The sequence below is a fragment of the Anser cygnoides genome, chromosome 3 (genome assembly GCF_040182565.1).
Source record: "Anser cygnoides isolate HZ-2024a breed goose chromosome 3, Taihu_goose_T2T_genome, whole genome shotgun sequence".
NCBI lineage: Eukaryota > Metazoa > Chordata > Aves > Anseriformes > Anatidae > Anser > Anser cygnoides.
In genome coordinates, this window is record NC_089875.1 from 30,974,583 (window position 1) to 30,999,667 (window position 25,085).

A 25,085-nucleotide genomic window follows, 5' to 3' on the forward strand; every position below is an offset into this window, starting at 1 on the left:
GGACAGAGCTGAGCCCCCAAGGTGCTGCCAGGTTGCCACGCTCTATGGAGGAGCAGAGGCCTGGCTCGGCCCTGGCACATGCAGGTGGGACTGGGGAAGGCCTTCGGGACATCTTGGAGCCCCGAGTTCTCGGCCTCTGGGCTGCAGAGGGTCGGCCGTGCCGGGCCTCCTCAGGAGGTAAGGCAGCCCGTGGCCAGGGGCTGCTCTCTCTGGGGCAGCACCCGGGGGCTCGCGGCTTTGCTTTTCTCTCTGATTGCTCCCTGCAGGTGAAGGTGGGCCTCCTGTCTAGGATTCATGCTTCGAACCACAGGGTTGGCACAGGATGTATCTCTCCTGTGCAAGGCATTAGTGGAAGTGGGGTGTTCTTGGACTCAGCGAGCCCGAGCTGCCTGCTGCCAGTCCGCATTTCCAGGTTGCAGCACTAGGTCACTCTGAGGAGGGAAGCACTCCAGGGTTTCTTTTTGTAACCCCTGGTTTGCTCCAGATCCCAGTTTGGATCAAGAAGCTGAATAACATCCATACATGCTTGTACCAGTTGGGGTGACTTTGTAATTTCCATCCCATCCTGTCTTTTAAAAACACAGTGCAGTTGCTCTGCTTAAGATCTCTTCGTCGGCTTCTACTCAGCCTCTAGGTCTGCACATGCAGGTGTGTGCACAAAAGTCCTGCATTTGCATGCTTACAATCCAAAGATAAGGAATCTGCGTATCTGGCTTCGGCACAGATGTATTCTCTGTACAGGCAGATGGAGACGCTTGTGCGCATAATATTTAGATGAAAATTTGGAATCACTTTTCACAGTGGTGCCCTGGCAATCACAGCAAGTCCATGCTGTCTCTTAAATGAAGAACTTGGGATGTTTAACTTCTCAGTGTTTCTAAGCACTACCATGAAATTTCTTGTACTACCAGCATCTTCCCTGTCTGGCTGTGCCTTTCAGGTACAGAGGGTGCACAACCTACTGCAAAAAGCTGAGGAGATCCAGGTTGAGGTGACATGCTTATAAACAGAGAACGCATTTATGAGACGTGATAAAATTCACAGTTTAATCTACTCAGTTGTGCCTGAAATTTGACACGAGCATATAATTCATTCTGTACAGTCCTTCTCTGTACAGCATTCTCAGAGCTGGATGATACACGTTGTTTGTCATAATCATAAATGTTACGATTATTTTTTCATGTCAGTTCTCCAAAAGGAAGACTCATTGCTACAATGTGAATTTGTCATCAGATGTTTTATGTTCAAATCTTATTAAGTTTCCCTCTGATTTCTTATTACAATATATTAAATCTGGCTCTTTTATGATGGAAGAGGATTAAAAAGGCTGCCTTTGAGCAGTAGAGCGCTCACTGAGCAGCTTTGTGTTGAACTCTGAAGATGTTATACAATCTTTATTTTAAAAGAGCCTCATATAAGTGTACAGCTATATAATTTTAGATATGTCACAGTATTCAGGCCTGTGCAGTAATTGTGGTCTAAAGAAGGCAGTGTGGTTTAACGATTTGAACAAAGGACTGAGTAAGAGTTGCAGGGCTCTGCCAAAGACTTGCTGTAAATCCTTGGAAGAGTTACTTGTCTTCTTTGTATCCCAATTTATCTATCCATAAATTGGAGCTGCTATTAATGTAGTGCATGTAAACCATGAGGAGTCTGTTAGAGATCAGGACAGAACCTAGGAGGCCTTTTTCCCAGGCTTGTCATTTAACCTCAGGCCACTTGTGCTTCTTTGGGGGCTTTACAAACTCATTGAAGTTCTTTTGCTTGAAGTTGAGAGGTCTTGTCTGTAAAAATATGGTTTACACTAAAATTCTCTGACTTAGCTGTATCTTCTGGTTTGGAGGAAGCCTGAGCCAGAGGAGTGAAGTGGACACTGAAATAAAGCCTTAGAATATAAATAAATCCAAAACAGTCCTCCTAATAACAGCAATTCTTTGTCTCCTGACTTTGTGGCCTAACGTCTGAGGCTCAAGGGGATATAAATACAACACTCCGTGCAATGACTAATTACTCAAAATTCTGTGCATCAGCAGAAGTGGGACTTGTGGTTGACTCTAATATTATCAAATGCCTTTGCTATTTAATAATCTTGTAGCCATACATTATTTAGCATGCCGTTTGCACAAAGAACAGTGATTTTATTTCAGCTATCTCTCAACAAAGTAAAAATGCAGCTGGTAGTAAATGAAGCATTTGGCAGACAATGTGTCTGATGTACAGTTCTGCAACTTGCTAAGAAGAGAAAAATGTTGTTGGGTGTTTAACCTCTTCCTACCCAAAGATGTAGTATGAAGGAATAAAGTGACCATAAAGGACAAGGTCTTTTTTTTCTTTCTTCTTTTTTTTTCTTCTTTTTTCTTTTTTTCTTCTTTTTCCCTTTTTCCCTTTTTCTTATTTTTTCTTTTTACTTCCTTTTTTCTTTTTATTCTCATTCTTTTTTCTTTTTCATCTTTTCCCTCTTCATTTTCCTTTGTCTTTCTCTTTCTTTCTTTTTTCTTTATCTTCCCTTTTCAAGGAAAGAGAAAAAGTTACTTTTGGGCGAAAAACTTATCTATCAGTGGGGTTTATTCACGCACCAACACAGTGTAATTATGCCCAGAGTGCCCATTAGCATCCCACAAACCAACAGCATAATAGCTTCCTTTCTTTAACGTGCAACCAAAATAGGTTAATAAATAAGCCTGGTTCCAGTCATAGCCCACTTTCTGACTTAGTCCTCTGCATTCCCTCGTTTACAAATATGGAATCCATTGAATTCTGGAACAGAAAAACCATGAGGAATAAATTAATCTGCCAGACACTCAAATCAGCAATCTGCACTGTAAATCTATTTAAAGCTGCATCTATTATTTTCTGAAGTTCAGCTGAACTGTGAAAGGGCACATGACTGAAATCACTACATTTGAGTTGACTCACAGTTAAGTGTAGATGAGAGTTGCTTGGCTCATCACAATTTTCTGCTTCTGATTCAGGCCTTCTAAACACACTTCAGCTTTTGAAGACTTGGTCGGTGGCCTAAGTGTGTATAGGTATCCGGTGACAAGAGGAACTGCATGTGTTGCGTCCATCTGCCTTGACTGCCAAATAAGAGGTGGAGAGCTATTACTTTTGCAAGCTGGATGCTCTCTCTTTCCCAGTGAGAGAAGAAGGCTGTATTATCCCCATTTTACAGATAGGAAGGATGGGACTGGAAATGTTAGCAATTAGGTGCTTTGAAGCACCGGCTAAAAATCATTCTGCTTCAAGTTACGTAAGGAGTTGGGGTGCCATAGCCAAAAATGAAGCTCCGACATGTATTGTCCCATGCTGCTCGCCGAACTTCTACACAACATTGTCATGGGAGGAAACACTGTTTATCTGCCTAGTAACTGTCTATTTTAATCTGTAAGTACAAACAATGTAAACAAAATGAGCAAACAGAAGCAGGCTTGTACCGAACAATTTGCAGCCTTGTTTTCCAGTGGAAGATTCCACAGACCACCCAGGCTTTGCTCTAGTCCTTTTCTCAACCACGGAGCATCTAATTAAATCCCTCTCCATTCCTGACTCTAAGTGGAAGAGAGCCTACAGTCCTGTATGGTTTTCTTTCCAGATGGAAATGCATAATTTAACAGAGATACAGCTGACAGGGAGAAGTGGGCCCAAAGCAGTATTAGCATTTGCCACAAATTGCTTTAAATTACAAGGGGATACTTAATGAAGATGTAGACTAGAAAAGAAGATTAAAACCAATATTTAGTTTTCTAAGATTGCAGAGTGCCAGGCAACAAAAACCTCATAGTAAAACTGAATTTCTGTCTCAGTTACTGTAGTGATACCAAAAATTACTTGGTTTTGCTGCCAAGGAGCAAACCATCAGTAGCAGGTCATCACATCTTGTCCCATTGTGTCCTACAGATTTGTTCAGTATGCATGTATGCATATACATAAAGTTGCTAAGCACCTTACATTGTTTGCTACTTCTGTACTCGCAGCACAAGGTCAAGTACTATTCTTACCTTGGTTTTGTAGATGGGGAACAAAAGCACACAGGGACTGGCTGGGCTGTGGCATGCGAACCTGCTTCCCTTGATAAAACCGTAACTTCTTGTCTGTGCTTCTCTTCAAAGGAAATTAGCCCTGGAGAAAAAATGTTGTCAGGATATCATCTGTCTCGTTACTAGAACTGGATGTCATCATAGATGTGCACATAAATGAGAAAGTAGACACTAGCTGCTTGGCATCGGATGCTTCTTGAGGAGGCTGCAGGGGGGTTGTGGCAAAATACTTTGGACAGGTGCTTTGGCTCCACTGCTGTCATATTGAGAAATATTCCAGTGTGGAGGTTAACCCACTGGTGAGTCTGGAAAAGAAAAAGTAGGGATACTGGCAGCAGTTATGCACCAACCCAAACATTTGGTGTGGGGGCCGGAAGGCAAGAAGCAATCAGCATCAGGGCTGAGATTTGGGCCTGAGATTACATTCTGATGAGGGCTGAGGAAGCTGAATTCCAAAATGTCTTGAAGCTGTCTTTGTGCCATCTCACTTCTGGGCTGCTTTCATAAATGAAGCAGTGGTGGTATAATTTATACGGGTTGAGAACTGATTAGGAAATCTTTTACTGCTTCTCTCGGGCTAGCTATGGCTTGTAAAACAAGTCAAAAACATTGCAGCAGAATGTGCCGCATCCCTTTTCTTGATTTGTTCTCCTCTCCTTGTCTTTATGGTGAAGCCAACACGGGGTCTCCACCGAAAGGATGTTCTCAGGAAAATTCAGTCCTGGACATGCAGTTCACCCTGTGCTCAGCGCAGATACTGCGCCATCAACGCCAGCACACGAGACATTGTCCATTGTAATGGCACATACTGGGCTATCTGATCTGCACAAAGAATGGAGAGGAAGGAAGACCAACCGTGTGCAGCCATCCTTTCTAATTAAATTCCTGCAGTTAAAAATAGCTACTGGGAGCTGGCGCTTCTGGCACATCCAGAGCGTCACCTTCCCAAGTATCTTTTTCTGGCCTGTGCCGTAGGAAGTTGAAAATGTGAACCACTGTGTAATAGTGCAGCATATTCTTGGCATAACGACTCATCGTTTTTTACCTCTTGCATTTATGGTTAGACTACAAATACCGCATGCCTCCTTTTCTTCTTTAGAGCTGCTCTCTGCACAACCAGGTATTATCCTGGTTGTAGGACATCAACTCCTCATCTTCTCAGTTTGTCCACATTGGCTCTGACTGTCGTGAGAGGGAAGGCAAACCTGCCTCCAGAGCCCGTGGCCTGCTTAGTTACCCAGAAGTGCCAATTGCAGCAATGTTCATACTGACCTAAGACCTGATTTCCCCCAACAGTTTTTTTCTCTGGTAAGTAATTTTGGTCACTCCATAAACCATAAAGGTTTGCGTTGGATTAGTGATATTGCATAATTAGGTTTTCAAAAGAACAAGAACAGAGAAATGAGAATAATGGGGAAATCGGGCTTCTTGCTTTTGCAAATTCTAACCACAGAAAATGCCGGGTTTGTTTCTTATCAAGGGTAAAGGAATCAATCCTTTGTAGCCTGTCCCGGGGGCAGAATGCATGTTATAGCTTCAGCTAGGCAAATGAAAGGAAGCTAAAAACACAAGTTTTGGTGAATGATGGCAGTAACCTATGGTAATGTGCTTAATGGACAGTTTTCAGTTGACCATAATGATTTTGTCACTGCCCTCAGGGTTTTGTTTTGAGTTTTCTTGTGTGTAGATAGACAACTAGATATAAAATCAGCTGCTCTAGAACAACTCAGCTATAGAAAAGCAGATTCCCAAATTCTGGCAGCAACGCTTGTCACCAGCCACAAGGGCTCTAAGGTGGATTATTTCTATTATTTTGAAAGTAGAAACAGATCCAGAAATACAGGGAAAAGGTAAGGAAAGTCTCTGGAAGTTTGTGCCTCATTCCTGGTATCTAAGATTCTGTTGCTGAACCCATTAAGGGGGCAGTACATTTGTTGGAAAGACCCACATGTTACAGGAAAGACCCAATAAAGGTTCCTTTACAGGGAACCTCCTGCTGAAGGCCATGAGCAAGCGGGGAGCCCCGTTTTCTGCCCCTGTGCCCTGCACGTGAAGGACAGCAGAACGGGTAGCGGGGAGCAGAGCAGCAGTTCTGGCTTGTGGGTCACATCTTGCTGAACTTCCAGAGGGGAGATGCAACCAGAGAGCTCGTCAAAAAAGCTCAGGCAAACTTGGTAGGAAAAAGAATGTGGGGAGTTGGCAAGAGGACAATGCGAGAGTGAGCTCAGACAAAAAAACTCCTGAAGTTTTGGGTTTGTTTTTTTTTTTCCAGGATATGTAGTTCAGAGGTAGGCGGGAGCAGTGGCCAGCCAACAAAGGCTAGATACTGTGGTTTTGAAAGAGGCATTCGAGCATATGGAGCTTTCGTGCAAAAAAAGAATGTTTTTTTGATCAATTCCAGGCGAGATGGCAGTTGTGTCATTCTGAGTGCATCTCGTCAGATTACATGGGATCACTAAGAGACTTTTGGCATTTTCCCTCAGTTTGAGAGAAAAAAAAACACTCATGTGGCCAGTGAAATGCCCAGCAAGGAGATTTCCCCCGTCTGACCTGGCTGTTAGATTGTGGGGTCCCGAGGTCCCGTCAGCCCCTGACGTGACACTGGGTGACACAGCTGGTGACAATTTGGCTGGTTCTCTCCTAGCTGGGGAGCTCAGCGGGGAAACCCGCTGCCAGTCTTTGCAGCGTACTATCAGAGTGATGTGATGTGGTCTGGGCAGGGCTTGGGCTCTAGTTTCATCTGCTCATTAACTGAAATTGGTGAATTAACACCGAAGCGTGAGCTTTGTTGGGAAGAAATTACAAGTTGGCACGAGTGTGGTGTGAATAATGAAGGGAGTGAAGTGCTTCTCAAGGAAGTGATGTAAGTGGAGCTTGCGATCAGAGCAGGAGAGTAGCCGCGTGTTGCTGAGGCTTGACAAACCAGTTGGAGAGGTACGAATCAGCCTTTATCCATCCTGAGGAGCTGCTATATTTAGTGCTGAGCTTCCAGCACGGCTCTGCTTCCACCCCAGCTCAGACTTTGGGAAAGGTATCGACAGCTCCGGTAGCACGTTCAGCCGAAAGGCCGTCTCCTTCCCGTCAGCAGCAATGTCTGCGTGTGTCCCTGTTGTTGACACGTCTTGCTGTATCTGCTGTTCTTTGCAAGAGTGCCGCTGGGGAGAGTTGGATTGAGCTGTCGTGTAAGGAGAGTTTCGCAGCACTGTGTTTTATATGTCATAAGCTTCCTCTATGTACTTGAGAAAAAGAAAAAAGAGAAAAAAAACATTCGTGGAGGGTTTCCTTTGCTGTTTTTGAGTTTCTCTGTTAGGTACAAACTTCCAGTTCAAATGAAAGCAGGTCACAGATCATAGCTCAGCTGTGAGACCAAGGAAGAAGCAGGCACCAAGGCAAAAGCTAACTGAAGCTTAAACTGGAAACTTACACAGAAGTGTATCCTGAATAGAAATGGTCCTTGCCAAAATATCCAAATCGCTGTGGTGCGTAGGAGTCAGAGTAGTGGTGAATTGTCTGGTTGATGGGAATCTCACAGGTTCAGCAGCACGGAGCCATTGCTGTCAAGGCAGAGCCGAGGATCCTGGTTCGGTGTGCTTACTCCGTTGTGTAATAAAGAACTTTGTCACCTCCCATTAATGCTATCTGGAGTTGAAAGGAGTTTATACGAGCATCGCCACACTGAATTGTTTTGATGATTCAGAAGACAGAGTGCTCCCTGTGGGTGAACACTTTGTTGGCTTCCTGGAGTTGGCTTGTGACACAGAATAGCTTTCTTTCCCGGTGCTGAGTGACATACCGGAATACAATTCCCTGGCACAAGGCAGCTCTCCTGTCCTCTCTCCCAGGTTTCATCAGCGTGCACTGAGAGAAAGCCATCACCTCGCAGGCACCTTGCAGTGCTCTTCTTGTAAGCAGCGAGGCAGGGGCTGCTCTGTTCTGGTCCTGACTGAGAGCCTAGCAGAGCTTTGGGTGACTCGGGGGAGAAAGGAGGTCCACTTACTAGTTTTGGATGCCTCACATTTGGGGTTCCCGGGCTGTGCCTCATTTTCAAAGGATGGGTAGATCGCAGGGCTCCTCTTATAGTCCGTGCTGATCAGGACCTCCGAGTTCAACCCACAGATGTGTCCAAGTGGGTGTCCCTAAAATTCTTGTTCTTGACTTCAGTTCGTTTCCCGTCATGTGAAATGAGAGCAGTATTACCTACCTCCAAAACAGCTGCTGTACAGGGGCTTTGAACACGCAGAGTGGGACTGTCTGATGTTACCAGATCTCTACTTTCAGCTGTGCTTTTTAGATGGCATATAAAAATTGCAGAGTTGTGAATGTTGTATGTTTTATTTCCAGCCTTCACCACAAACCAGATAACTTTCCAGGGGAATTCATGCATCTGTAATGCTTGCCTCTGATCTTTTTAGAAGCAGCAAATAACTAAATGTAGTAGGATGGTTCAGAAAGGGAAGAAAATGTATGCAGGAGGCCTTGCATCGAGATTAATCTCTCAGGAATGCAGGGGGTTAACGGTCAGGCCGATTAATCACTGTTAATGAACCATCAGGAAATCTGTCAGGAAGTGGGTAAAAATTCCTGACGGCTGATGCGAAGCGTTGTGTGGTGTGCTTTGGTTTTGATGTTTCCCAACGGAGAGCCTGCAGTGGGTGCCGTTGGGTTACCTCGAAGTTCTCAAGGCCTGTGGAGGGCCGGACGCCGTGCTGCCCTTGTTCAGGACCCACGCAGTGCCCATGCAAGCGCACGGCAACATCGATGCAAGAACGGCAGGGACCGCTCCTTCCCACAGCTTCCCAGAACAGGCTGGAAAAGATACAGAAAGGAAATGCGATCGTTCCTCATCCCTCCAGCCTGAGCCCCAGCGCGCGGGGGGGAGCGGAGCAGGCGGCTTTCCCCGCGTGGCCGAGGAGCCAGAGCATTAGGGCTTGGATACGCGGCTGAGTTAATGAATTGCTTCGTGTTGACCGAGGGTGAGGTTTCACAGTTGGCTCGAGTTGATCCAAGATCACGCTGCTGCCGACAGGAGTGTTTCTAACCTCTTTCTCCTTTGCCCTGGCCTGGCCGTGCTGTGGGAATCCAGCAGCTTGCTGGGCTGGGTGGAAACGAGCGTTTCTGGGTCAGTGCTGGCCAGCCTAGCCCTTGGCGGCTGGGGGAGCTGCTCTGCCTCGCCGCCGGGCTGCACAAGCGCAAGGCCTGAGGTGGGGGAGCGCGTGGAAGCGTGAGACCAGGATAAGGTATGAGTAGGGACTGAGCCGTTCAGACTCGGCTCCAGTCTGTTCTGAGGCTGCAGCCTGAATCACTGGGAGTAAGGGTGCACTGTCAGCCTGCGGCGAACACAGCCCAGAACGTGTCAGCTTACCCCTCCCGTGGTGTCGGAGCTGCGGCTGAGCGCAGCCCTTCTGCACGGGGCCAGGAGGAAGGGGCATGGTGGGGCGTAACCATCCCCCGAGCCGTGGGCTGGGGGCGCAGACCACATCAGACAGGAAGGGCAGAGGGCAGGAAGAAAGGACCAGGCCAGCTCCACTGCCAGGGACTTGCTCTCTGCATTTTCCTTTGCCTTCAGGCAGCACGTTGGAGCTCGTCTTCCTGACAAGGCTGCAGAAGCGCCCCGCTTCCAGAGCACGGACTGAGCGCAGAAACGCGGTCATGATCCAGACCCTAAAAGTCTGAGGCACAGAGCGCCTCTCCCAGCACTTCTTTCTCTTCATCACAAGCAGCTTTGCTGTGCTCCCAGTCTGTGCTGCTGCAGAAGCCTAGGTTAAACCTAACAAGGTGGGCCCTGCGGTGTGTTTCAAGCTCATTTGTTGCATTTTTTTTTATTGCAAAAGGTAGAAGTTCCATTCTGAGGACTTCTTATCTTTTTGTTCTAGCTCAAAACTCCATGCACAGATACAGGAATAACTGTGCTAGTGGAAAAGCTCTCTGTAATTTCTGGCATTTCAGGCTTAAGAAGTTTGGGACTAGGAGTCTGGCCCTGTGAGCACAGCTGGACAGAACCCCGCCACCGTCTATGGGGCTCCCTACAAAGACAGAAACCCTTCCATGTGGGTCCAGGCACCCCAGACACCACGGGAGTAGTGGTCCTTGTTAGGCCTCAAGCTTGGGAGATCGTTTGATGATAGTCAAATGACTTTAATTTCAAGACAGTTTCAAGACAGTGCAGTTAGCTTAATTTAAAGACTGTCTTAATTCAGTCTGCCAGAATATCTCTCCAGCGAAACATAAGCAAAAATCGGGGAAAAAATATTAAGCCCCCCGCCCCTCCCATCGAACAAAAAAGTATTGCACAGGCAAATAAATGAAAAAAATCAAAAAGCAGCCAGTACTATTTCTGGAAATAAACAATTCTCCATCACATAAGGGATAAACATAGAGTGTTTTAGGGAGAAGGAAATCATAGAGACCCTCCCAAAATGCCGTATAAGTGATTCAGCCACCATTACCAAGGGGTACTTTGCTCCCTGAGCATTTCATCTGAAATTCTCTCTCAGCTGAGACTTAGACCCCCTTGGCACAAGAGCGTCTGAACGTATCCCGAAGGCTGGAAACGCTTCCCTGCTTCTACAAGTAACCATCAAAGCCCAGCCCCATGGTTCCTGCGTGGAGACAGAGGTTTTCCCTGCTCCCACGGAGATGTCTTTGCAGACGGGTATTTCTCTGTTGTTATGTGGTGTGACTTGTAGTTTGGGTCCAGGGCAGGCAACAAGGAGCACTGAGCAGATGTGACACAGAGGGGTGTCACCCTCGGCATAATCCAGTGCCGCAGTGTTGTGGACTGATAGAAATAAAGCAGGAATTCTCCAAGGCCTTCGTCGGAGTTAGGCATCTCTGTATGGCCGTGTATTTAGGCTGCGCTAAGTCAGTGTAATCCCCGGGCTGCATTTGTTTGTGCGCTGCTGTGAAAACTCCTAGGAGACTGTAAACATCATTGCAAGAAGTAAAGTTGATCCTACGTTAGAATGCAGTTTTTGACAGCTTTTGGATTGCTGTTTTGACTTACTCACTAAATGAAGAGTTTATAGTTACAGGCAGTACAGGCTTACAACGTCTTAAATTGAAAGAATCCATTTAACATACAGAGTGCACACGGACTGCGACTTCTGGAAGAATCATCCGAAGAAAGTTTTCTGAGGTTCAGTGACAAGGTCAAGGCTTCAGGAGCCAGCCCCTGCTCCGATTCCTGCACTGCTGCCACTACTCTTCCCCAGGAGGACAGGCTGGGAGGGCAAAGGGTGAGCAAGAGGTCACCCTGGAAAAAGGCAGCGCAACTGCAACAAGACTATGAGCTGTAGCTTTTGCCTCTTGGCCTCCAAATATTTCTGGTGAACAAGTCATCTGATTGTATAAGTGAAATGCATCCTATTATGCTGGGCATGACTGATTGAAAAACACTTTACTTGCTGGAAAGACTGGTGAACAATATAGTTTCCACTTACAAAGCACTTTCCATAAAAAGCTTTTCAGGGTAGCATCATATAAAAATAGTTAGACTAAAGTTGTGAACCAGCTTCTGACAAATCAGGGCTAACAAAAGCTAAGGTATAAATAGAAGTGTTTTCGTGGGTTTTCTCTTCTCTAGAGTCACAGAATCTCAGTCAGTGCTGGATTGTAATAAACAAAAATGCCCTTTTCCAGACACAGAGGAAAACAAGGACCTTCCAGACTAGTGGCTCAGCATATAAATAGGTTTTAAAAACTGCTGCAAAACCATAAAACTTAGTCAAGACCGTAATATTTGCATTTTAGAACTAGTCACACCATATCAGACCAACTTTTTTTTGATCTAGTTCTTTATTTCATTTCATACAAACTAGCATCTCTTGCTTTACGGAAAGGTTAAGCAAGTTATATTTTTATAATTACAGAATGAATTGTCTCCAGGCACTCAAGAATATGGGGATTATCTCGAAGTCTGCAATGTATTAGGATTCCTGGAAGACAAATGCTGAAGAATGTAAAATATTACAGATCCTGTGTTTGTAGTTTGTCAGTGGGCGGGATAAATGCGTCTTCCTGCTCATTTTCAAAATCATTATTCTTGCAGAGTACGTTGTATTTTTTTCGTGTAGCATGTTTTGGAACAGCTAAGTATAAACCCAGTATTTGCTAATCCAGAGTTAAGCAAGCTAATCTTGATTTTACTCCGAGCCAGTTCCTCCTGCTCTGTGTTGACCTTTTCTGAATCCACCGAACTCCACATAGTTTAATCCACCCTACCAAGGAGGGACGGTCTGTTTCTGTAGGCCAAAAATAGTTCTTTCTGCAGCCGAATCAGTTCTGCTGTTGCTCTCGACATTGTGTTTGATCAGTCGCATCTGCACAGACCAGAGGCAAGGCTGAACAGGGTATCTACGTAATCAGTCTGATACATGCCGCTGTTCTTGGAGCAGGAGCTCCTCTACTGAAACCACCCCCCACAGAAAATGCTGACTTACTAACAACTGAATTTATGATATCCCTGGGGTCTGTAGTAGCTGAGCTTTAGAGATACTGCTTCAGTCTGTCTATGGAACGTAAAGATTTCAGCCAAAATTTACTTTTATCAAATCCTTTTGTGTACTCTCCAATCATCCCATAATCTTTTCTCTTGAAAAAAAAAATACAAGGACGCCTTTTTCCACTCTGCATGGCAGTCTGCTGCTCGTCCCCTTTTCCATCGTTGCATCGTTTCCATCCCACGGCCACCGTGACTTTGCCAGGAGAACTTGGGTTCCCTCTCGCCGTCACCTAAATTAAGGCATGCCTACGTGCCGTTAGTTTTTCGCTGCTCCATAGCGAAGCAATTATTTGGGGTGGCATTCAGTTATCTCCATTAACAATAACGATCAAAAAGACAAGATTCCATCCCGTGCTGCCGCCACGTGTAGTTTGTGCATTTGACACCAGATATTGAGAGTATTCCTCATTAAAACAATATTTGGCCGCTTGCGTTGCCCGGTAATCAACTGTGTGAAAAGCATTTCGTGTAAAAACGACGAGCCCTTCCTGCTAGCCCTGCGGCGTAACAGATCTGCTTGCTGAAATTCGACTTCTGTCTGTAACAGCAGTGCCAAAGTAACTTTAATAATTAATCATGCGCCGATTAGATTATAAACTCTGAGATGGGCCAAAGATTTTTGTATTATGCATCAGACAAAAGCTACTGGCAATGCTTAACCAGCAGTCACCTGTTGCTGCTCCACCTGCCATTGTGGGAGCGCTCTGGGAAGCGGGGGAGAGACAAAGGCCCAAGAGACCTCGATAAAAGCCTGCCCCGGCTCTGCCCAGCCGCACGGCGTGTTGGAACAGCTGCTGCCACAGGAGCTTCGCTTATTGACCTGGTGTTTGTCAAGGCGAGAGCGGACAGCATCCAAAATTCAGGCCTGGAGCGTTAAGAGGGGGGTTCCCTGGCTGGACCAGCAAGGCAAACGGCGCTGAGCAGGGCGAGGGGAGCGCGGCGTGGCTGGGGGCAACGCGTACCCACACTCACCCGCTGCATCGGGGCTCCTTCACGGCCGTGCTCTGCCCTATCTGCTGCTTATACAGATTTCTGTGGAAAGGGTGGTGGGTTTTATGGTATTTTTTGTTGTTTTTTCAGGAAAGATATTACATACAGCCGATTTTATGGTGCGCATGAGTGTAACAGTGAGAACCACTAGAACTCAGAATTGGAAAATTACTTCCTCTCCGTAATTTCCAGTTAGAAGTTTTGCTCGGCTCAAATAATTGCATTTTTCCAGGCCCTTTGCTCTTGCCCCATGACTCTTGGGGCCTGTTGTATCCTCAGAAGTGTTTATTACAACTACAGAGGCAAACCCCTTAGCAGAGCTAGTCCATATGCAGCTTCTTAGATAAGTAAGATATTACCAAAGCATACAGTGTAACACTTTTCCTGGTATAAACGTATGCTTTAGAAAAGGGCCTGAGAACGAGCTTCACCATACCACTGAGAATTGGCCTCAGAAATCAAGCCAGCTTTAGAGAAGGAGCGGGAAGGGACGCTGTGGAATGAAATGTGCCAGTCAAGTTAAAAGTGATTCATTTTGCCAGTTGTTCAGTGCGCTATAGAGCCCTGAGCATCGTAAAACAACAGTTATTGTTAAAAAACATTTGAGAGGCAAACAGTTGTCTTCCCCTGCTGGTCAGAGCACAACTCGGGGCAGCTCTCATCAGTGACAAGATCTGGGGACCGGAGGCTCGAGAGCTGCCAGAGCCCAAGCTGAACAGCACCGCCCTGCAGCCCCTGTAGTCAAACTCTGCACAGGTGGCAAAGCTCACCCCAGGAATAAGAGTGGCTTACATGACAGACACAGCGTAGACCTTCATTAGCGGGACCTTCTTAATGAGAAACAGCTAAGGTCTGGAGGCATCAAAATGTATCATTCTGTGACTAGGAATTTACAGACACCACAAGCCACATGGCTTATTTTTCCCCTTTTCTCTGTCCCTTCTACCACTGCCCTTTATGAAAAACAGAAGTTAAATGAGAGAAAAATAGCTTTAATGAAACCTTCAGGTTGAGAAATCAAAATCGACATTCCAACAACAGGAAGTTTCAAAAGCAGTGTTTATAGCAGCACGGTAGCCGAGCTGTAGCACACTTGCCTTTCTTTAAGCCATATTGTGGCACGTACCTTGATTGAACAGTGGGGCATAAAGATAGTATTATGGCATTAGTTTAAAACTGCAGCATTTCCTAGGCAAGGAAAAGTGAACTGAACTCTACTCCCAAACAATTTCCTGACTCCTGCAATCAGTGCTGCAAGTTTCGTCTTTCCAGTAAACACATCTGAATCGCTCCCCTGCGCGAGGAGGCTCTAACTTGTTTGTTATTTTATTCTAGGGAGCTGGAGACAGTTTTGTGGGAGCACTCGCCTTCTACCTGGCTTACTATCCCAAGCTACCCATGGAGGAAGTGGTCAGGAAGTCTAACTGTGTTGCCTCAGTGAGCGTCCAGGCATCGGGGACACAATCTTCGTATCCTTACAGGAAGGACTTGCCTCAGGACCTTTTCTAATTGATATTGTCTAGCTCAATGTACTGATTTTATCTTATCCCAGACTGCATTATTCTCCCGACTGCACAGATGTTCCCCTCCACTGACTGGAAAGAGCAGGAAAGTCTCTTTGCTTCTCATTTGAGGAGTCCTGTTAGCTCCTGTTCTACGGTTGTAAAGATGGGGCAGGCTGGTTATCTTTCAGACACAGCACAGCAGCTCTCTCTGGCCCCACATGCAGCCTCCGGGCTGTGGCCATCCCCCAACACACCATCCTGCAGGGGATACAGGCAGAGCTCACAGCAGCACAGTCTGGAGGGTATTGGGCCCCTGGTAACATTTTGACCTGGTTTTATCAGAACTCGAAGGGCGATGCCAGCACTGTGCTCTGCAGCCTGCCCACCCACGTAGGGTCCTTCGTATGGGAAGGGGGCTGAGAATGCTGCTGAGCTGACCCTGAAATACGTGTCGAGCTGTATTGCCCTAAACAGAGGTGGGACAGCTAGAGAAAACCCTCCAGCAAATCCTGTCAGAGATTTGGCAACCTACTTTCCTCACGTTCAGTAAAAATCCAGAAGTTAAAAACTTGGCCTGCTTACCTGGCCTGAAGCACTACAGCCCTATTAGCCCTGCTCACGGCTTATCCACCAGCACATCTTGTTCCACCAGGTTCCCACTTCTCCTTCCTGGCCCAGGAAGGAGCTGGCGCGGCGCTGCCCCTCCAAGGACTGACACCACGTCGTGGTCACTACTGTTGAATCTGCGGCTGGTAGGTTAGAAAAACTTGCGATCCTGCCATTGAATTCCTGCTGTGGAAAATGTTAATTTTTATTGCCTTATAAAACAATAGTTCCTTTGAAGATTACAGCCTCTTTCACAATGGAAAACACAGACAATGGGATTTGCTATTTAATTTTTTTTAATTGAGTACTGTAAAAATAACTCAAAAGATAAATAAATGTTACTGTGATGATCTATGTCCAGACATGAAGAATTTTCTCTCTCTACATTGTTTTATTCACAATGGCCTTCAAATCACAGGAGACGGTGATCCCAGTTCATTTCCTCTCTTTTCAGCCCATGCTGCAGGATTTCTGAATCAGCATTCACCCGGTTCTCCCCCCGAACTATCCTCTCCTCGTGCATAAATCAAGCGCAGTCATTGTTCAGATAGAGCGGATTTTTCTCTTCTCTGTGAAGAGGACACGTTGTTTCGCTATAGAGAAGAAAAAAAAATCTATTAAGAACCCTGAAGTGTTAAGACCCAATTCAACAAGCCTACATCCCTTTCTCCTGGCTGCCTTCGCTGCTGACATGACCGTGGAGCAACCACGGCTGGCGCAGCGCTGCTGTTAACCAGCTCCTGAAGGAGCTGAGCACTGCTTTCGCTTTACCACATGTAATTTTTAGCTCCTAAGAGGTCCCTTTTACCTCTGTGAAAATAACCATCAGGATTTAAGTGGCTGAAAACATTCACCAGCTGCTGTGTGCGACTATTCTGAGTCACAGCTGTTTGATGTAGGGACAAAAATAGGTTCTTACGGCTTTCTACTACTCTCCAGCTCCAGAGCCCAAACAACTACGGATGACAAGCTGGATCTAGGCAGTCTCACAGATCGACTGGAAAGTGAAACGGAGCCTGCCTCCAACACCTGATGCAGATGTTATAAAGTCAGCTCGGCTACAGGCTAAGCACAGTCGACGCGGTACTGCAAGAATGCGGACAAAGCTTTGCAGGGCCGTCTGAAAAGCACCGCCGTTCCGATTCAACTTCAATATTTGTTCCTTTGAAAGTGATGCAAGGGCAATCCACGCAGTAACAAAATCGCTCCTTCCACATAAAAGTTTCGCTTTAAGAAATCCTCCAACTTAGTAACACGTTCTGCTGTTGCAGTTAGGAGGTAGTGAAACTTGGGCACTACTGCCACTACTTCACCAAACTCATTCTGTGGAGGGCCCAGGTTTTTGAAAAGTACAAAACATAAGGTGAAAATGCATGCCAAGTGAAAATGCTTCCTAACATATTCCTGATGTGAGTTGGTATCTAGACTCAAATTTACTTCCCTTCACACATGCAGCACTTTCTCACATCAATTTCTCACTTGTGTTCTAGTATAGGCTACAAAGATCAGAGCTTTTTTTCTTAATTACTTCCAATTTCTTACTTCAACAACCTACTACATGTTCTGCAACAGAAGCACTACGTAGCCTGAGCTCTCCAGTCTTCACATTTCCTGCAAGTCGTGAAGCTCCTGGAGGTACGTTTTGCACAATGTTCTCGTGCAGTAAAGGGAACACTAAGTTAACATTTTCTTATTCGGGGAACAATCCCGGGGATCTCCGATTCCCCTGTGTATGAAATTCAGAAGGAAGGCCATAGCCTCTGTCAGCAGGAGTACTTTGATGAGTGCGTACAGTTTCCCCAGTAGTTTCTCTCACTTGACATAAAGCTCCTGGTCTGTTAGATCTGAGTATGAAAAGGTTAATTAACTAACAACAACAAAAGCCTGCACCACATAGCTCCTGGTCATGCATTATGTCATATACTCAGAGCTGCTCAATACATCTCTTCATGCTAGGTTTAAATAAATCTTTTTTTGCACCAGCTCCCCAATTTCTAGCCTCGTCTGGTTCAGTTTCTGAGTTTCCCCAAATTAATCTTTATAATGTTAGCTGCAGACTGCCTCCTCCCCCAGAAACATGAGCTCTGTCAGCTTTCAAAAAGCTTTGTGAGTAAAAGGCATCTTGTCAAGTACTATAACTCACCACCAAATCAGATTGTTAAATGGAGAAAATTTGCAAGGACCAGAGCAACATAAAACAACCCACAAACCGTTATCTAGAGAGTGGTATCATTCGGGGAGGAGGAAAAGTGCTTCTTTCTTTAAAAGAAAAAGTCCATTTTGTAAGCGATGGGCAAAATTTATTGTCTGGAGAACCCACGGCAGCTGAACAGAACATTTCTATTGAAGCACGCTTCGTGTCTGCTTGTTGGAGGTAGCAGTCTAGCAAACCACACAAAGAAACAGAATGAAAGAACTCCTGTGTCACTTTGCTTTGCCACTGACATGTGGCATGGCTGTCATCAAAGACTCTGAAGTGTTGGGCAAGTCCTTACTTTGTTTCAGCGCCACAATCTGTAAAATGAGGGTAACGTTTACTTCTCAGTGGAATGTCATGAAGAACAGCAACTGTACAGTCATCTGAGTATCAAATGTGTTATGACATACTCTGCTCAGATGGGAAAAATCCTGTTACTGTCAAGCTTTTACCCCAGACAACCAGAGCAGCTTACACAGAGCGGGCTGACTTCTTCCCCAAACCCTTACCGATGGGATCGTATCTCAGCAGGACCAGTTTGTCCTGCAGTCGCAGTCTCCTGATGTTGAAACAGTAGCCAGTCTCTGCTGCGCTCTTCATCCTCACCAGAATGTACCTGAAGTCACAAGGGAGGCGTCTGCATCAGTGCACAGCACACAGCCACGGCCGGCCGCGTGTCTGGCGCGGCACTGCCAAGTGGACAAGCTTTAGCGTAAGCAATTTGTCACATAATTCATTTCAACTCCACAGATGTTGTGGATGGGACCTTTAAAATCATATGCTACAATTATTGTAACACACAAAAAGAGCCTGCTATCAACTATAAATTCCAGCATCAAGCTAAAGTAAATAACTCTTAAGCAGTACACAAGCCCAGAGAGAAGTAGCTCCTCCATAAAACAGGGTGGGGGAGTGAGGGAGAAGAAGAGGAAAAAAACAGGAAAAAAAGAAAAAAAGGAAGAAAAAAAAAATCAACACACAGTTGAGTCACTACAGCTTAAACGATAATGGAAAGAAAGGAAGGATGATGGTAGTTAGAGACGTTCAGGCTGCAGATAGTGCCGTATCTCAGACTATCACTTCCACATGCAGAGAGGAACCGGAGCAATGGAATGGAACGAGAGGCACGCAGAAAGGAGAAGCAGAGCTCCTCGGTGCCCTCCGTCCCTGCGGAGGCGCAGGACCTGACATTTGCCCGGCCGGCGGGAACCCCCTCCCCACCAGGTGACGCTGGGCACATGGAGCAGGCCGGCGGTGGCCCCGTGCCCCTCACCCTGCAGCCGTTCCAAGGCCTGCACGGCTTCCCAGAAACTGAGGGCACCTTCTGCATTTCAAAGGAAAGGTCAAGGCCTTTAGCCATCTGTAAATGACATCTTTCTCTGCCACTGCGATAAAGGTTTGGCTGCACCTCTGCACCTGGGCACTCGGTTCACTTTCCCGGATCCGCCTGCTTCCAGTTGGGTCACACCTCACCTTGGCGAGACCCCGTCCTCCCTCACTGGCACAGCTCTGCCCCGTGTCCTTTCCGGAGCTCTCCCTTTTCGGCTTTGCAATGTCATTTACTGTGAGGTACACGTAAACAGGGAATCACCAGCTTCCCTCCGACCAACTGCCCGAGCATCGTCTAGGGATCACCCCAGTGACTGCCCTCTCTCGTACGCCGCCACAGGTGTGATGTGCGGCACCACCACCCGCACGGACTCCTTCCCCTGCACCTGGCCCACTTCCTCAAAGCCTCTGCGCAGTTTCCCCTTTTGGGGGGAATCGGTGGTATCAGTATGACCAGGCATACTGAAATTCTTGCGCACCACATACTTCAGGCCAAGTCCTTTCTGAACAACACGCCTCGTTCGTAAAACCTGCTGCCCAATGAAGAGCTGTAACTGGGAGCTCAGGCAGAGGAGAGCTGTGGAAAGCTATCGGGACTACGGGGATAAAAACAGGGGGAAGCACATAAGGATAAATAATGTAAGGAGATGAAATATTCCTGAACTATACACAAGACCACACAAAGAACAGAGGAAGGAACAGCAGGAAAAAAAAAGGCAAGGAAAAAGATAGCACTATATTAGCAATACCATTTTTCACCTCAAGAAAAAATCTTGCTTTGCTGTGTTTGTTTCAGCAGAAAGCTAAGATATCAAACTGCCCTCTTCCCTGTCACACGTGCTTGGAAAGTGACCCCTTAGTTTCTAACCCTGACAATTGTGCAGAAATCCTGTATGAGAAGAATCTCTTCAGACCCAGCAAATGGATGATACTGGCTATTTTGGGGGCTGATTCTTAAAAAATTCAAAAAATGTAGCAGAAGTCAGTTTCCAAGGCTGCGTGGTACCAAATATTACTGAGTTGCACAGAATGCAGCTTCACAGAATGACAAGACAGAAATGTATTGATACAAATTTATCAGTTTAGCTCCATGGATTTGTCTAGCTAAATTCATTATAAACAGCATTTTGGATCCAAGTCACTCTCTCCATGTGATCTCATCTCCTTGCACCCATGCTGTTAGTGTGCTGAAGTATATACTCTTTCCTTCCTTTCACAACCCTTAAAGCACATCAGCTTTCTTTACAGGTCAAAGGGCTGTGTAATTTTTTTCTGGAGCCCACTAACATCTCCCCTGAGCTGAACTAAAGAGCAAATCAAGATGTCCAGAGTACTGAGTGCACCCCTTCTGCTCCATCACGCAATGTGCTACGATCGGGAAGCCTCCCGTGCCCTGTCCGCGAGAAAGGTTCAGAGCAGCTGCCGTAAGTCCAGCCTGCAAACAGCATGAAGGTCCCCGCGGTACCTCAGCTGGCCCCACCTGGCTGGAAAAGCACCAAAGGTAAGCAAGAGGAAGATCCCGTGGCTGATTTACAGCTTCTCTTTAAAGCATAACGCACCAAGGTGTGCTTCCCCTGCACAGGGCACTCTGGGTAAGTGACAGTACATAGGACAAAACGCACCTTTGCTGCAATTTTAGAACACAAGTGCTTTTTTTACACCACTCTGTACCTACCCATGTAAAAAAACATGTGGAAGGACAGAAAGGATGCAGCTAGACTCGAGGGCTGCAATTCTGTCATGTATGTTAGGGAATTCTACACAGGTCTGATATTTTGTAACGTCACTTGCTACAGGGGGGTAGCAGAAATCAAAGACCAGTCAGTAAAACATCACTTACTTTGATTTGCTCTTGGCCACTGTTTGTTTGTGCGTTTGGTTTTTTTTTTTCAGCATGAAGAAAAGAAAAAAGAAACAGTTATTATTTTATTTCTTTTTATTATGCAGTACACATAAGGGTACACTTTCCTACCGCCTGCCCCTGCGATAACCCCGGTCAGACGGGCAGTACGGCGGCACTCGGTGCCGCAGGAGACACCTCACTGCTTCTCAGGCTTCGGAACGGGCTGCCCGACCTCTCCCCGAGCACCCCCAGGGACGGTGACCCCACCGCCTCCCTGGGCAACCCGTCCCAGTGCCTGACCGCTCCTTCTGAGGAGAAATGTCTCCTCGTTCCCATCCCGAGCCCCCCCGGCGCAGCCCGAGGCCGCTCCCTGTAGCCCTGTCACCGTTTATCTGCGAGAAGCGCCCGGCCCCGGCCTCCCCCCCCCCCCCCCCCCCTCCCTTCAGGCAGCCGCAGGCAGCAGCGCGCTCTCCCCTCAGCCCCCGCCCCGCGCGGCACGCCGGGAGCTGCAGTGGCGGCGCGGTGCCCGCTGGGAGCTGTAGTCCCGCCGCAGGGCCCGGCCGGGAAGGTCACGCTGCAACCGCCGCTTAGAGCCGGGACCCCGGCACGGCACGGCACGGCCCTGCCGCCGCTCCCCGCCCCGCCCCGCCCCGCCCGGCCCGGCCCGGCCCGGCCCCTCCCGCCCCGCCCCGCCGCACTCACGAGCCGCCACCGTGAGGAACATGGCGCCGCCGCGCCGCCGAGCCCCCGCCGCTCACGGCCGGACCGGCGGAACCGCCTCCGGGGGGCGGGGCGGGGCGGGGCTGAGCGGCGGGGCGGGGCGGCTGCCGGTAACGGCCGGTAACGGTCGGGGCGGGCGCGTGAGGCGGCGCTGGAGGGGAACGGTCACTGGAAGCGCTTGTCCTGCTCTGAGCGGGGCTCGGGGGTTTCCTCACGTCTACAAAGTTCACGATTTCCTCTCCTCACATCTCCAGAACTCGCAGTAGAGCCGTGGCTTCTCCTCCCTCCCTCAGCGATTAGATAAACTGTTAATGAAGTAGTTTGAGTCCTTGAGTATTTAGCAATTAGGGCAATAAAAATGGCAGCTTGACACGTTCAGGTGGAAAACAAGACTTGGGCATAACAGCACACAGCTCATTTGATGTTCTATGGCTTGAAAATCACAGGATCACAGAGTGGTTTGGGTTGGAAGGGACCTTAAAGGCCAACTAATTCCAACCCCCTGCCATGGGCAGGGACACCTCCCACCAGACCAGGCTGCCCAAAGCCCCATCCAGCCTGGCCTTGAACACCTCCAGGGATGGGGCACCCACAGCTTCTGTGGGCAGCCTGTGCCAGTGCCTCACCACCCTCTGAGTGAAGAACTTCCTCCTAACCACTAATCTAAATCTCCCATCTTTCTTCGTTTAAAACCATTCCCCCTTGTCCTGTCATTATCTGAGCAAAGAGTCACTCTCCATCTTTTTTAAAGTCCCCTTTAAGTAAACACAAACAGCCGGCCCTACAGGAGACGGGAGCAAAATGGCACCTCAGGGAAAGCAGTGTCGCTCGCATCAAGCACTCACTTGATTTCCCATTCCTTGTTTCAACTCAATTATTTCCAAATACTTTCTCTTAATGATACATTTCAATCTTTTCCATTTGGCCTTCGAAAATATAAATCTAGTTGTTACATAATCTTCCCATGAATATCAGAGTGAGAACTTGAAAACAGTCAGGATGCTAAAATGTGAGTGCTGTAAGACTTCTCTCCGATCTGCGCTATTGCCTCAGTCAGAGCGCAGACTGAAATGGATTGGGATTGCCAACCTCCTGACTTCACTGCCAGGAATATAAATCAACATTAAGGAAGATTTTTAAATGAAATAGCAAGTTAAACATTTGTACAAACACATCATCAAATAGAGGTTATACTGCCTCTTTTTAAACCTCTTGCCTGCTGGCAAAAATAAAACTGTTCCAGTGACATTTTCTCTGCTCTGCTGTGACAAGGGCTGCATAAATATAGACACTGTGGATTAGAATAGACTTCAGCAATCTCCAACTTCCTTTCTAACAGCCTCTCCTGCAGACAGTTTTCCATAGCTATGGGTGAAAAACAGGGAGTCTAAAACTGGTATGTATGGCAAGACAGTGACAGCATAGCACGTCCCTGATGGCAGCAGTCAGAGCTAACCTTGGGGGATGAGACATGCTGGCTGGAGAAAAGGAGAAAGATTCAGGATTTCTGACCCCAACTCCCATACACGTTCCTTGTGTGGGCTAGGATAAGCCATGTACCTTGAGATCTTTGATGGCATGTGCAGTGAAAATGCAAATTTTTCCTTCAACTTTGCCTAGAGAAAGCAAGAAGTGTGATGAACTGTAATGCCAGCCTAGATAATTCTGATGCTTGCTTAAAGAGAAGTCACTCATGTCTCCAGTGGAGAAGCTGCTGGTGCCAAATCGATCAGTGTCACTCAGAATCAAATGCGGCAGCTTTTTTTTTTTTCCAGCTAGAAAAACAACAATTTGTCATGTTATAAGCTAACTGATTTTTTCCATTTCCACGCTTTACAGTTTAGGCTGAGTCCTCTTTTACCTCCAGGAAGTGAGGAGATTGCTGCTTTTTGCCAAGAAAGTGTGGTCAGGTTGCTGGCACACATGGGGCAGGCGAGGGACTGGCATCCAAGGCTGGCAGGGGTGATGCTTCTTCATGTGTGCATGGCTCTTCAAGTAAGTCACCACTTGAAAAAGAGGAAAGGAGAGAGGGGCAGCAGGCTAAATGTTTGCAAAGTAAATATCCTATCGGCATTATATTTTTATGTGAGTTACCATCAATTAAAGCATGCAAAAACCCAGTGCTTGAAACAAGAGAATAACGCTCTAAAGTCTGGGAAAAGCTCCACCAGTTTGTCCTGGTTTCCCACAAAAAAAAAAAAAAAAAAAAAAAAAGCAGCTAACTAAGCCAAAAAATGCACACAGCTTGGTGGACATGGTTTTAAAACAGCCAGGCTGTTTTCTCCTATCCTTCTTGCTTTCCCTTCCTCAGCTAGTTACAACTTAGCAGGCTTCTTGCTGTCCGCAGTGCTACACAAACACTCAGTGGGCACAATTGTACAAATCACTCATCCCAGATAACACACGGATTTTTACATTCCTTCTGCATATCTGAACCCATTATCCCAAGAGGGCCCAGAAGAAAGTGGGCATTAGCTTAATGCAGCTCTGAAAGAGGAACTGTCCAGGTCAGGAGACTGGGAATGATGGAAAGAGCTGTCTTAATTGCTAAATCACTTTAAGCCAGTGACCAAATCCGTTTCAGCTGCTGGCCTGTTTGTGGCCTGTTTGAAGTGAGCTGGCTGTGGCTTTTAGCCCAGTTCTTAGAGGTGTCCGTGTCACAGTATCAGAGCATTTGCTAGCAGTCTTGTTAGGAAAGCCAGACAACCAGTGGGCTTGGATGGCTCACTTCTTGCCTCTGGAACTCAGGCCCCCTAAGTCCAATGTGGGGCACCCCCGTGTGGCACAGCTCCATTTTCGGGGCTGTACCTGTTCCTTGCTTATTCCCTCCAGAGCTCCGGGCTCTGGATCTGTTCCTGGAGCTCCTTTCCCCAGCACTGACGTCATTCACATGTAAGGGGGGAAGAACAAAGACGGCACTCGCCTGTTTTCTTGTGTGATTTTTCAATACCCATTTCCCAATCCCAACCTCCAAAGTAACAACATCCTTTCAAACCGCCCCCTCTTGAAATGCCACAGTAGCCAAACAGCTGCAAATCAAAACACCTTGTAAACAAGTGACTGAAATCCCGTGGGATGCCCGAGGGCTTGGGCACGTCTCAGAGTGATTATAGTTCCTGCTATACAAATTGGAGTCCATGTAGCACAGTTCGTGCCAACTCCGAGCTCTTGCTTTTTATTTTTAGTCCTGTTTGTCGAGGGGTTCTCATGATAAAAAGAATGACGTTCGGTATCAGTGATACACTGATAAAATTAGATAGTAGCCCAGAAGTGATCATACGAGTAATCCTCCCCACTGAAACTTTTTCCACAGGATCTGGGATCCTGTGGGCCTCGAGAAAAGCTTTTCTCTGGGTGA

At 46.9% G+C, this 25,085-nt stretch overlaps 2 protein-coding genes across 2 annotated transcripts in view; one reads left to right on the plus strand and one right to left on the minus strand.

Annotated features, from left to right (window-relative positions):
• The window catches only part of RBKS (ribokinase), a 68,072-nt gene extending 52,072 nt beyond the window's left edge, over positions 1-16,000 (plus strand). The window contains exon 8 of the mRNA XM_048079470.2: positions 14,863-16,000. Coding sequence (XP_047935427.1) covers positions 14,863-15,036 — 174 coding nt within the window. The 3' untranslated portion in view covers positions 15,037-16,000. The remainder of the gene's footprint in view (positions 1-14,862) is intronic.
• Positions 15,917-21,845, minus strand: MRPL33 (mitochondrial ribosomal protein L33). Its single transcript, XM_066993826.1, has 4 exons — positions 21,710-21,845; positions 21,005-21,023; positions 18,345-18,451; positions 15,917-16,231 (listed from the first exon to the last, which is right to left on the minus strand). The coding sequence occupies exons 1-4, from the start codon at positions 21,729-21,731 to the stop codon at positions 16,182-16,184; spliced, it is 198 nt and encodes a 65-aa protein (XP_066849927.1). The 5' UTR covers positions 21,732-21,845; the 3' UTR covers positions 15,917-16,181.
• Between the last annotated feature and the right edge of the window lie 3,240 nt (positions 21,846-25,085).